This window comes from Chelon labrosus, assembly GCF_963514085.1.
Source record: "Chelon labrosus genome assembly, chromosome: 22".
Taxonomy (NCBI): Eukaryota; Metazoa; Chordata; class Actinopteri; order Mugiliformes; family Mugilidae; genus Chelon; species Chelon labrosus.
The window spans coordinates 2,748,627-2,762,311 of NC_140355.1; the positions used below are offsets into that span (position 1 = coordinate 2,748,627).

Genomic DNA, 13,685 nt, shown 5'->3' on the forward strand with positions numbered 1-13,685 from the left:
ATGTTGTGCTGGTGCGAGAATATTTTGGGTTGTCAAAGAGGTTCATTAAGGCCATGTTCCGAATTCTCTGAGCAAGGTTAGCATGGCTTGTTTGCTGCATAGAACTACCTCAGAGCGGTAGGTAGCTAGGTCACATACAGCTGTTCTGACTTGTTTGAACTGAGAATGGCTAGCAAACTTCTTAACAGTGTCAGCTGCCTTTTAGAATTACTACCGCTATATATAGTCAGCGTCAACAGCAAGAAGCATTGCAGGTCCAGCATTAAACATTTCTTCACTCGCCATGGTCCATCTCCATTGGAGAAACAACACCAATTAACAAATCAATCTTGTTTTACGTCTTCTCTTTGTGTCTGATCATGGTCTCATTTTGGGAGAAGATGGTGGCGATCAAAGAACCTGAGCCATTGTTGCATTTACCATTCCATTCACAGACTTCCTGTCAACAACAAGAATTTTTTATACAGCATAGTTTTATTTTTGATTCCTTTGTACAATCTGAGTACATGGGAAGTTCTGGTGGTAGAACTGAACTGCAAGTACCTAAACACAACACAAATGCTGGCACAAACTGGCTTTCCCATGATCTCTACATGACTCTGCAACAGCTAATGCATTTTGTATGTCCTTATGTAATAAATCCATAGCACATACACTCCCTAGTAAACATGCTCTGCATTTAACTCATCCATTGTGTACACTGGGAGTAGTGAGCACACTTTGGGCAGTGGGAAGCTGTGCAAGGTGGGCAGGCAGCAGTTTTGGGGACAGGTGGCTCGCCGAAGTTCCTTGAGCCATGGACGTAGAGCAGAAAAAAAGAGCAGACTTCACGAACGTGCCTTTGAAAAAGGATTGGGTTTTATTTACAGTGATTTCATCAGAATTACAATACAAATGATTTATAGACTGAGTCTCCACAGACGGAGATTCCATTCAGAGCTCAGGGAGGGCAGCTGGAGGCAGTGTGTGTATGTACGTATGTGTGTTTGTCTGACAGCTTTGTGTGTAGTAGCTTTGGCAGAGAGGAAAGTCCTTGGGATGTATCTGCGGCCTCGTCCTCTTCTTCTCGTCCTCCCTCCCCTTCATTCTCACGCTCAGTGGCTCTCACCTTTCTTCCCTACAACCTGCATGACAATGAAATCATTGTATTGTGAGTGTGACACACTCAAACAGACCTGAAGATAAATCAATGAAGGCGGCCGCTACGGTTGCATACCCTTTTGAAGTCGCTCATGTTGGTAGCTTGTACTGGAGTACCTATGAACGTCAGGTAGTTGATTTTTGTTGTCTCCTCATCTCCTTGGTTCGACTTGACAAACAACTGATAAGAAAAGTAGAAAAAAAAGACAAAATGAAATTTATAATCAGACTAAAACATATTCAAATGCATTCATTTAGACTTCTTGTTCTAGTGGCAACATGTGATGTGGGTTGATCTCACACTCATCAATATCTCCAAACAAAGCACAAGCTTCTTGAGCGTACGTTAGTCATGTGCAGGCACTGCACTGGGTGTGTGAGTGAATCAGCAACACGCTCATACACACCATCGCTCTCACAACTAGCTTACTGTGGGACACTGTTTGCAAAATAAATAATGAATACCTTATTTCTAGGTATGTCGACATGAAACCAAGAACATGTATGCGTATGTGCGTTTACCATGACTTTGATAAACAACCAGACAGGATTTTCCATGGTGTTCATTTAAAGTACGGGTTTCTTTTAGTTTAATTTAATAAAATGAGATTACCATGTATTGAACGTCAAGACATTAAAGCTGAGCGTACAGTGGTTTCAGGTAAACACATATAGCAGTGCGTAACGGTGATAAGCATTTTCTCTCCATGTAAACATGAACTATTCATGACAGTTTTGTATTTTTAATCAGTTTTTATTTTTGTTTTCAAATCAGTTTAGTTTCAGGTAGTTTCCAGAATGAGTTTGCTGTTTTATAAATGTTTAGTTTTCAGTTTCAGTATTACTGTTGGTTTTGATATTATACCGTTGGAGACATGCTCAGAGCGGTTTGTCGTCTTGACATTACACAGTATGGTTTCAGTTGTTTTTTGTGAGTTTCATTTCCCTAGAATGTTTTTCCAACATAGTATCAGTTTGCTAACATAACCTTGCACGGTACAAATAGAATAATTTGTATCCAGGAATGTTGACTGAAAATTACAGGATGTTACATTTAATGAGCCGTGATACAACAAGACAACAGTCGGCCATTTTCCTGTGACAGGCCCTCGGTGAGTGTCTGTGGCGCTACTTTTTTTTTTAGAACTAGTCAAGCTCTTTGTTGTGTTTTTAGACACTTCACCGTGTTAATCAGAGTCTGTGACAGAGTTGTCTCTGACCAGCTGACCAGCATAGAGAACCAGTGCATAAGAAACAGAAATGACAAAAGTAGATTAAATAATTTAGTCCAAGAGCACACAAAGAGCTCTTCCCATTTGATATTAGTCACAACATTAAAACCACATGCCTGATAATGGTTAGTTCTCCTTTTTGCCTCCCACAAAGTACGGGTGCATCGAGAAATGGACACTAGGCATTCTGAGGATGTTCTATCTGTCTTGCATGGCCTCTGTGGACCAAGTTTGTTCCAGTGCATCCGACAGATACTTGATCAGTTTAGGGCATGGGGAGTTTGGAAGCCAAGGCAACAGCTTGGACTATTTTTCATGTTTCCTGAGCTGTTTTTAAGCAGTTTTTGCGCTGCATCCTGCTGGGGATGGCTGCTGCTGTCAGGGAGTGTCATTGCTAAGGGGTGGGGATGCCTGATCAGCAACAACGTTTACGTGGGTTGTACGTGTCTAAATAACATCTACATGAATATCAGAACTAGATTTTCTCTGCAGAACATTGCATTGCAACAAGAGTCTTAATGTTATTCCCATCACCCGTCATTGGTTTTCATGTTGTGTGTATGTTAAAATATGTCACAATCTTGTTCCTGCCTATTCTTCATACATGAATGTTACCAGGTGTCGTAGTAAGACTACCACTGGACTTTTACTGAAAATGTGAGCAGGGTGTTAATTCAGACATAACACCACCATATTTATATTACACTAGATTAATCATGTGTAAGGGGATCATGTCTGAAACAGGAAGAATCTATGTTTAATGGTCATATTGCAAACAGAAAAAACTAACTCTAGTCTTGCATGAAATGTAGTGAACTGCTACTGGTGAGTGCATTCCAAACCCTATATGACATTACCAGTCTCAGGCCTAGCCAAAGCTATTCTCAACAAGCATGTTGCTAATCCGGTCCTTACCGTAACACTCTGTACATTCTGAAACTTGACGTAACGCAGAGGAACCAAACTGTCGTCTTTGTAGTCTTCCTCCGACAGCTCCAGAGTCTGAGTGGCCTCGCTCCGTTCCGCATCATCAAAACCCATTGACCGAGGCAGATTGATGAACACCTTCACCACCTTCGGGGCTTGGGCTGACAGGGAGAAAGACCGCCAAAGGCCAAACACACAATATGAGGAAGAGGAGTGGAATAGGAAGATGGCAGGAGGGAAAGGAGAGAGCATGCTAGTTAACAGGAGAATGAAAACTATTTTCGGTGCTTTACCTCCATATGAGAGTAGTAGAATTAAACTCACCAAAGTCTGAGGACTGTAGCTTCATGGAGAAGAGTTTGACAGGCTGGTTGAAGGCCATCGTTATCAACAACTGGACAAGATTAAAAATAATGGAAATACATTAGACAAACTAACACACGTATTAAATCATACTCATCAAAAAGACAAAGACAGAATTGTCTTGAGGCGTCAGGAAAGAAAAGAAAAATCCACATTTTGGAAGTGTGAATGGAATCAATGTTTTTCTTAGTTAGACGCTGATGCATTTAAATGTTATTTGAATATGATTTTAAGAGGCTGTTCCATAAAGACTGTTCTCTATATTTCGTTACAAATCAGGGAGAAAATCGGAACAGGGTAGCATGTAACCTTGATTCTGTTCGTGCTCCTGGTTGGTTATAACTACATCTATTTCATGGCAATAATGCAATCAGAAAAAAACTACTCTAATCTTTTTTATTTGAAATACGAATACTGAATACTGAATACATTTTTCAAATTCAACATGCCATTACCTGTAGTCTCCAGCCTAGCCACAGTAATGTCAACAAAAGTGTTGTCAATCCAGTTTTTACTGTAACACTCCTGGCGTAATGTAGAGGAGTACAAATCTTAACTTAACCTGAAGCTTCTCATGACTTTTAAAAACCCATCAAGCTAGTGTTCTGGGTTCTAAGCATGTGTCTATGCTGTCAAAGTTTGGGATATATGTCATTAAAAGGCAATACTAGGCCAACTGAACACATCCCCACATTCATTTTGTCAAGAATTAAAAGAAATGAGGAAGAAACTGGTGATGGAGAATGACGTGTTATTTTTTTTCTTTGTGACAAAGAAAAAAAAAACATCTAGAAAAAAGGCATCTTCTGGAATATGTGTCAAGAATATCTGGCACCTGTTCATCGCAGTCAGACTCCAGGTAGGAGGAGTCTTTGATTAAGCAGCTGTCAAAGCCACAGTCGTCGCTCTCGTTGAGGCACTCGCAGCCAGCCTTGTTGACAAATGGCATGAGGTCCATCTGAAAAATAAAACAGGAAAGACGAACTTTAACATTTACTTGTTTCTAACTTTGTGTAATCAAACATTTTTACTTTCTAAAGCTGGCCCGCTGTCGATGTGAGGGGTTAACAGATGCCTTGCCATATGTTTTAACTCGGTGTCAGATTTCTGCTGTTGCTAGCACCTCTACAATGCTGAATATTGTGCTTTATCCTACCCAGAGTGTTTACATACTTTAATTCTTTAAATGACACAAAGTAAGCTAAACATTGATTAACAGCACTGGAGTTGCATCTTCAGTTCAGTTTTTATTTATATAGCGCAAAACTGTCCCAAACTGCCACGTCACATTTCTGTATAAGAGACTATGGCGAGAAAAAAAAACTGCATTCATTCATTCATATGGAGGGAACAAAAGCTAACAAATTGTTGTCAAAAACACTGTTCACTCACGTATCCCTTAGGAATGTCAGAGTCCTCGCTGTTTCCCGGGTCGTTCTCTGTGTGCTGTTTGATCTTCTCCTCCAGACCTGCAGAGTCTGCCCCCTGGTACTGATCCACCCGAACTCGGTTCCTGAAGAACAAGAATGTTGGTGTGGCTGAGATGTTGTTGGCTGCTGCCGTTGCCTGACAAAAACAGAAATAAATGGGTGAGATTATCTTTGCAACATTATTAGAATGTATTTAAAAAGAAAAATGTACGGTGTGTGTAAGACAGGAAATGCTGCAGCTGGACATACAGACGCTATAAAGCACAGCTGAGAACATAACCTTTGTTCACTTGGATCAGGCACTGAGAAATAAAACGCTTACGTATTATAGCGGCAGAGAAAATCGAGCGTTGTTGAATTATTTGAATCAACTTAAACTCACTCTCTACCACAGTCACCCTCTTCATCAGAGGCAGAGTAGGGAAAGGTATTTGTGGAATACGGGTGAAATCAAAAACTATTTTTCAAATTTGTATTGTGTCGTTTTGGTAACTCTTTTTTTAACCATGTCGAAGTCGTCATTGTCTTCTGTATATACATTTGCCAAATTCCGTGCTACTGTGACAAGGAAATTTCCCATACGTGGGATTAATAAACATGACTTATCTTATCTTATCTTATCTTAACACTGTGTGAGACAAACTCTGACAGAAAGCATTTATTACCCATTCTACCTCGGCTATAAATATATAATCCCTGTAACAACTGTTTACTGTTTGCATTTGCACTTTAGTTACATAACTTATACAGTCCGTTTACATTGTCCATGGATGTTATATATAGTTATATCATTTATGGCATGGTATATACTTCATACTTTGTACCTTGTTCTATTTCTGTTTTTGTGTTTTGCTCTTTAAAATGTCTGTACTTGCACGTTAAACTGCTCACTTGTGCCTTAAATTGCCTCCCGGAGACAAATAAAGTTTTCTGAATCTGTGACTGTAAGTTACACCAAAACTCAGCCTAGTTGTTTTATGTTCTATATTTTGCCAGTGCGGCAAGTGACTTGCCAAGTGGAAAATCTGCCCGCATGTGGCACTTGGCAGGTGCTAAATCCAGACCATCAAAGGGATTGAATAACTTTTCTCCAGCTGTGTTGCAACTCACCAAGTCAGCAGGATTAAAACTCTGTGGGGGACATGGCAGATAAGACTCACCTGACAGACATGAACATCTACTTCGAGGAAGACGACCTGTGGGTACTTGTTACTCAACATGTTGAATGCTGGGGCTATTCTGACGCAGGGCCGACACCTGAGCAGGGAGAAGAGGGTAGGTTAGTCTTCTGAACGATGAAAGTAGTGCTGAAATGAATAGTCAGTACTACGCATGTTACAGGAGGATTCCATAAGAGGGAACCCCAGAGAAACCAGTATTACAATTTCTACAGAATTTAGTAAGTGTCCAAGAAAATGTTCTGATGCTTCAGATAAAAAAAGTAACCTAGCGTTCAGAGTAAGAATGATTAATTACTCCTACTGCCAGAAGGGGGAGACAAAAGTTCTAAAGATAGCTTTAAAAATTCCTTGGTGACATGTCTTCTGCTTATCGGCTGCCATGTTCAGATAAAATATCAGCAAAAACCTATATATTGATCTTGACTGCAAGCAATAAACATGACAAACTTGTCAATCCTTAAGTGTTGTATCATCAATATTAGGCTACACGATCCTCACTGTTGATTCATACAACTATTGCCAGTTCCAAGGTTTTGATAGTAGGAGCTAGTATAAAAAGTATAAATAAGGCTGTTAAATAAAGATATTGATATTTGAGAAACACACACCACAGCTCACCTAAACTACATCTTGAGGTTACTTAGTTTCTCTAACAGACACTAAAAAATACGCATTGGAATAACATACACATTACATTCATTGCAATATGCTAAACAAGAAACAAAACTTTTAATTCTAAGTGTGTATACGGCATTTAGCTCGTATTTTTCAAAGCTATCAGTGATTTAATCAACTTACTGGACCTAGAGACAACAAATCAAATAAAACCTCATAACAACAAGGTTACAATCACGGTGTAAAGACACACTCTTACCATGATACTGGGAGAAACAACATTGTATGTACTGTTTAGCATTGTATTAACGGCTCTCCTCTGTTGCTCCTCTCCTGGGAGTTCATTTAAATCCAAGTTACTGTAATAGTGCTATGTCATTCTAAGCAACAGGGCTAAGTAGCTAACGTTTGCTAACGTTAGCATGCTAACATAGCTTTCACAAGAAAGACAGCTGCTCCTGGCCGATAGCACGACCAGCTCCATCTCACGCCACCTCTCCAAAAACGTTCAACGACGGGCTCTGCGTGTTTTCAGTCTAATGCTAAAGGTCGAGCCATCGTAACCGTAAGGCCTCGCAGCCGGTCTGAAGAGCTTACCCAGCCATTGTGAACTTCACCACCGCTAGCCTGGAGCCGGCGGCCGCTAGCTCTGGTTGGAAGTCCGGGTCGCTCCCGATCACTTTAACACCGACCATGGTGCAGTTTGCGACTACAGTGTAAGCTGGTTCCCCAGGGGATGTTCCGGGCAGGAAACTGTCCAACCGAATAAATATAAAGTTCTTTGTTTTTAGCTTTCTGTGAATATATAAGCTAACTAGCTATTCGGTTCTGAGCCACACTACTGTTACAGTGAGCTGGTACAGGATGTAGACTCCTGATTGGCCAATACGCAACAGGAAAGGAGGAGTTCCTTTCTTCTTCTCTGGCTGGTCGTAGTTTTTAAGCTGGTGTGCGTTGTGCTGCCACCCACAGGAGAAAGAAAGTAAACTCCAATGACAACTTCTAGAAAGAAGAAGAAAAAACTCGTAGACCTAATTGTCAGCCTTTCAAAATAAATGTTGAACTGTCTCAACACCAGGACATTAAAATAAAACCAGTATAGAAAAACAGATAGGATTCCGGTAGCGTTAATTTCCCTGGTGATTTACTGCTACCAGGATGAACACTGTTTAAACTGTAATGTGTTTATTTATACATACACAGATATGGTATAACACTATGACCACCTTCCTAATATTGTGTAGGTCTTCCTTGTGCCTTTAAAACAGTTGTGACTCATCAGAGAATGGACATGGGTGAGGCTGAGGGTGTCCTGTGGTGTCTGGTAACAGAATGTTGTTAGTGGGGGCCTTTGAGTCCTATGGGTTGAGGGGAGGGGCCTCTGTGGATCATCCTACAGATACTTGATCAGTTTGGGATCTAGTGAATTTGGAGGCCAGATCAGCACCTTGTGCTGTTTTGCATGTTTTTTTTGTATGTTCACATTGGTGAAGCAGAGTTAAGTTATAACAACTAATGCTAATTAATACTGGTCAACTTGGAAGGCATCTTGTTACTATTGCATACCTGATAGTGGTTGCAAACAACCATTTCTAGCTCTAACAATAATACTTATAACAATAATTAATATAATTTATACTGTATTGATCCCACAAGGGGAAATTATTTCTCTGCATTTGACCCATCCATTTGTTCACACAGTGTGTACGCAGCAGTGGACTGCCACTTGTATAGCGCCTGGGGAGCAATTTTAGGTGCTTGTTCAAGGCACCTCAGCCATGGACACAGGGGAATGCGAACCTGTGACCCTTCCGTCCCACAGCTGCTTTTTCCCTTTTCACTTCTGATAAATACATTACTGTTTAGAGCATGTGTTTTGTTTTAATAACATTATATCGCTATATGATCACAGTGTAAAGACGATTGTTACAATAAATCAGTACAAAGTGATAAGCATTTCCCTCCTAAAAATAATAAACAGTAAAATTATGTTTAGTTTTTTTTTAATTGAATGAAGTTTGGATTTTCTTTTGATCTGTTTTTTTTTTTATTTCCTCTCACTATTACTTAATTACCAACAGTAACAACAGTTTTCAAAGGTTAAAGATAGTTCGATAAGACTTTATTGATCACCAGGGGTAAATTTAGATGGTACAGCAGGACAAGACATTGCAAAAATGCAAGCAAGATTAAAAAATAATATACGAAATAATAATAAAGTTAAAAATACAAACTAAACACTAAATGACTATATTGTATTTTAAAGCTACTTGTTTAAAACATTATTATAAAGGTTATTCCTACAAATATATTAATAATAATAAACCTTTAAATATGTTTTGCTAAATTAATATTTTCCTATGCAATCAGGAGAAGAAGAAGAATTGTCCATAGGTGGCGCTGCTACTCAACTAATGGAGTTAGTGACAAGCGAATGTGCATGACAACACCAGAAATGAATGACATGATCATCTGAAAGAGAATGACAAAATTTCCATATACAAACTATGTTTAAAGAAGAAAAAAATCCAGTTTGACTGACAGAGCTTTAATTACAAGGATTAATAGTAGAAAATAAGAGAATCAAGAAAAATTCTTAATGTTAATGTGAAAACGCACAGAATGGAACACATTCTGTAAAAACAAAGAAACAAAGAAACAACACCAAAAAAACACATCAAGTTAACAAATTAAACTGATTAAATCTTTTTTTATCAAATTTTTATTTATCTTATCTTAGTAAAATAAGAAAAATAAATAATAGAATAAACAAAAAGTAAGCTCCAAATCCAAATAAAATTTAATTAATTTTAATTTAATTAATAAAGATTATTTTCTTTTTACGCTCCTTTTTACTTTGCACTTTCCAAACCATATGATGGCTGAATTGCGGATGTTTGTCTACCTTTTTTAATCCCTGTTCTTACAAATTCATGTCATTCTACGTTCTTTTTAGTTTAGCCCATTTTCAAACCGTATGTATATCTTTATAATCTTGTTTAGGGAGTCCACAAATAATAAATAAATGCCAGGCCTACAACACGAACACATCCTTTAAAACATTTCAAATCAGGAAAATTGTTTAGATTCTGTAAGATAAAAAGCCACCTTCTCAAACATTTAAACTTTTCAGGCGACACATTTTCATTTAGAGAAGTTCAAATTTGACTTTTGTTGTTCCCATGTTTTATTGATCTTAATCATAGTTAAAATGTTTTTAATGAAGAAATTATGTTAACATGTAGGCTACACTACTTATAGTTCTGTGTAATGTCAGAGACCCAAATGTTCTTCCTAAACCATTAGAAAGTGGACTAAAACAAATAGCGGCAAAGTGGCATGTTCAGTCTCCAGCCTGCCAGCCCCACCTGGACTAATTAACAATTTAATAGGCCCACGCGTATTTACCTGCACCCCACGTGACCAGAACACCTCCGTGCCCACTTCCTTCCTCTAAATGCCACGCGTAGTTTTTAAACTGGCTATTTATTGTTGTTTTAAACGGTGAACGGGTCCGACCGGTCCGGCAGGTTTGTGCGGGGCTGAACAGGTGAGGCAGCGGGGGGAAGAAGGGCGGGGAGCCGCCGCAGGAGACTCTACAAGCAGGAAGAAGAAGAAAACATGGTGCGGTGACAGAGAGCGCCCCGGACACCGACTGAGAGCGAGATTCACCTTGTTATCCTAAATTATTCCGAGGAGAAGACACTGGGTAAGCGCACACCAAACTGTACACTTTTCGGTGTTTAGCTTTGAGTTTTAGGCTTTGTAAGTGTTTATCAAAAACACCATGAGCAGGATAAGCGACTCACCTGGGCGGTTTCTACTCTACTCACCTTTCCTCTCTAAAGAGACTATTGTTTGCAGTTTTGTTCTAGAACCTTGTTTTAAACGCGTTGGCTTCAGAAAAGTCACTTTACAAATTCATATCCAGCTTCTGATTCTGTTTTAGACTGGTTGGTTTATGGTCGAAAATTATTTTGTAATGTCTGAAACTCAAATCCTTAAAAGATCCAAAAATCCAATGGACTTCTGTTATATGGAAGAAAATGTTGCTTTAAAGTCAATTCACTGGCATGTTATGGGGAATACATTAATATACGTACACAAACCATCCTAAAAACTGAATGCTTTTTAAACTGGGCTATGTTTGTGTTGTTTCCAAATAATTTTTCTTATCTTACACTTCGTCCATTCCATTTGATCTATAGAGCTAGACTCCTGTCAATCACTTCAGTTTAACAGTTTAACCGTAGTGTCATACAGTTCACTACACACCTGAGGCAATTTGGATTAAAAAACAGAACATGTGGAGTTTCATTGATTTATCAGAGGACTGTTTGTATATAGACTTGAACTTCAACATTTTTTTATGCTGACCATACTGTGTCCATAGAACAGACCTGGTGGGTTTGTCTAGATCTTAAAACACTCAAGATCCTGTTACACTCGCAACTAAATAATTTCCAGATGGCGTGTTTATTTTGCTGTTCGAAGTCGTGTAGTCAAGTAAAGGAATCGTAGTGGTATTTACTCAAACTCGGGTATCGAAGCAGTGTTTATTTGTGGTAAATTTGCACTGCCCAGCCCTAGTTGAAGTGCTTCAATTCCCGACACAAATATTTGCCATTACACAGTCCAATGTCTTACTCTCGATGACGAAGGTAAAATATGGTGTGAGGAAAGTAAGAGGCTACTAAACTTCAGCATCTGCGCTTTGGCCTTTTGGGCATTTAGACAGGTTTGATGGTTGCCGATTTTTATGAAAACATTGGCTCTTCCGTATAACATTTGTGATCTTTTTGTTGCCTTCCCTCAACATTTGCATATTGTTTGTCTTATCCTGAGAAAAAGCCTGTCTGTGTTACACGATGTGACTTGTGAATTAAACAAAAATATATACATATAACATTTTGTACTTTATCCCTACACTATTATTTTGTAGCTATATTAAAAATGTAAACCGTTGTCCCAGGTTTGTACATAATGTGCTTTTATACTTTTTGCAATTTACTGAGCATTGTCTTGTCATAGTTGAAAATTGATAATTTTTTTTCTTTTTTTTAACAATAAAAAATATTCTAGTTAAACTGGTTGAACACATAGATTGTATCCGGGAAGCCTGCATGTAGCCTCAGAGACATAACCCATTGGTGTGTTGACTGTCCTTTTTGAAACCAAGTGACTGGTGTTTTTGGTTGTTGCCTTATCGACTTTTTGGAGCCAGAGGTGATGATTTTTGGATGTCAAGATGTCTAATTGTTTTTTGATCCTGTTGGATTTGTGCCATTAAAACGTAATTTTGAAAGTCAAGAAAACTAGCTGTTGATTAGTGTACTATATTATGTTCTTTCCCTGAAATAAGGTCTTATAGATAGACCTTATTTCTCTAGTCAGGAAGTCAGAATAACTTCCCCGCCTGCAAACTGTTTGTGGCAGAAATTTGGTCTGCGTTGAAAACAGAAATGGTTGTTGGACTATCCAAATGCATGTAGAGGTATTGGTTGAAACGGGCCCCATGATGAAATCCAACTGACATGTTACCAGACTCGTATTCTGACAAGAACTGAGCCCGGCTAGGTGTCCGCCACTAGGGCCAGGACTTGGCCTCTTTGTGTTTTTCCACCCCTGCACTAGAAACTTGACAGTCACAGGGTAGCCACGCCCTAAAAGATTTATCTTCTTCCACATTTAACAATAATTTACCTAATGAAACACGTGCTGTACTGAAGACTTGGTCTATTGGTTTATTTTTACAACAAAAATAAGGATCCCATGTCTGAATTTTCTTTATGGGTGTGACTTTATGGGTGATGGCTTTTTCTTCTCTCCCCTAAACTGTAACTGACATAACATTGTCCATGCTGTTATCTGTCCATAAGCAAACTACAAACTTCCTATAGAAGTAAAAAGGGAGATTTTGAGTGAAGCACTAAATCTAGCTGCTACACATGCTTTTAACGTACCACAGAACTTCCTGGAGGGGAAATAACCTCCATTGCTGCTGGTGTTGTGTCTGAACACAGTGGTAGCTGTTTTTCCATAAACAATCATTGTTGCTGGTGTGCAAGCAAGTACGAGTCTTTTTGATTAGGGAAATGTTTGCTTCCTTATGGAAATGTCTCACCTTGGAAGCAGTCAAGGAGGATTTGAATTGTGACTTGAGAGGCAAATGGGCTGCATGGTCTGATGTGAAGGCATCGTGGCAGCTGTTTTTAAATGTTTTCCATTTGGCCAAGCGGACAGGTTTACGACTCCGATTCTTCCAATCCCATTTTATGTCAGCTTTCTTTCTGTTTCAATTATTCCTTTGTTTTAAATGCTTTTGTACAATATTTTTTTGACAAATTAATAATTATAAATACGAGTGTGTATTTGAAATAGGTAACAGTATTCTTCTTCTTCTTCTAGTTGTGCACCACAGTGTTACTCGTTTACTGTGAAATACAGGCTTAGGTTGCCATTGCTGAAATGAATCCATTAAGATGTCTTAAAACAAAGCAAAGCATTAGCTTAAAGTCTAATAAGTCACATAAAATACATCTGTTCACTGCAGTAAGCAGAAATGTGTGTCCCATCACTCGTGCTAATATATTCCTTAGAAATTCATTTTTTTTCCACAAATCTCTTTGTCACTTGCCCACTAATTATCATGACTTGAAGCATTAATTAATCTTAAAGGGGTAAATCTACTTTAATCATACGTAATTCCTTTATTAAGCTTTTGAGTTGTTTCCGTATGTCCCAAGCAGGCACATGTCATGTAGCCAGTGCCCCAAAAGTATGATGCTCACTGTTAG

General features: G+C 38.7%; 2 protein-coding genes across 2 annotated transcripts in view; one reads left to right on the forward strand and one right to left on the reverse strand.

The window, feature by feature from the left end:
- Positions 1-652: 652 nt before the first annotated feature.
- txnl1 (thioredoxin-like 1) lies at positions 653-7,741 on the reverse strand. Its single transcript, XM_084571737.1, has 8 exons — positions 7,486-7,741; positions 6,253-6,349; positions 5,055-5,228; positions 4,498-4,620; positions 3,624-3,693; positions 3,288-3,460; positions 1,217-1,321; positions 653-1,124 (listed from the first exon to the last, which is right to left on the reverse strand). The coding sequence occupies exons 1-8, from the start codon at positions 7,581-7,583 to the stop codon at positions 1,095-1,097; spliced, it is 870 nt and encodes a 289-aa protein (XP_084427863.1). The 5' UTR covers positions 7,584-7,741; the 3' UTR covers positions 653-1,094.
- Positions 7,742-10,446: 2,705 nt separating this feature from the next.
- atp8b1 (ATPase phospholipid transporting 8B1) overlaps positions 10,447-13,685 on the forward strand; it is a 35,170-nt gene continuing 31,931 nt past the window's right edge. The window contains exon 1 of the mRNA XM_084572729.1: positions 10,447-10,597. The gene's annotated coding sequence lies outside the window, so the exon portion shown is untranslated. The remainder of the gene's footprint in view (positions 10,598-13,685) is intronic.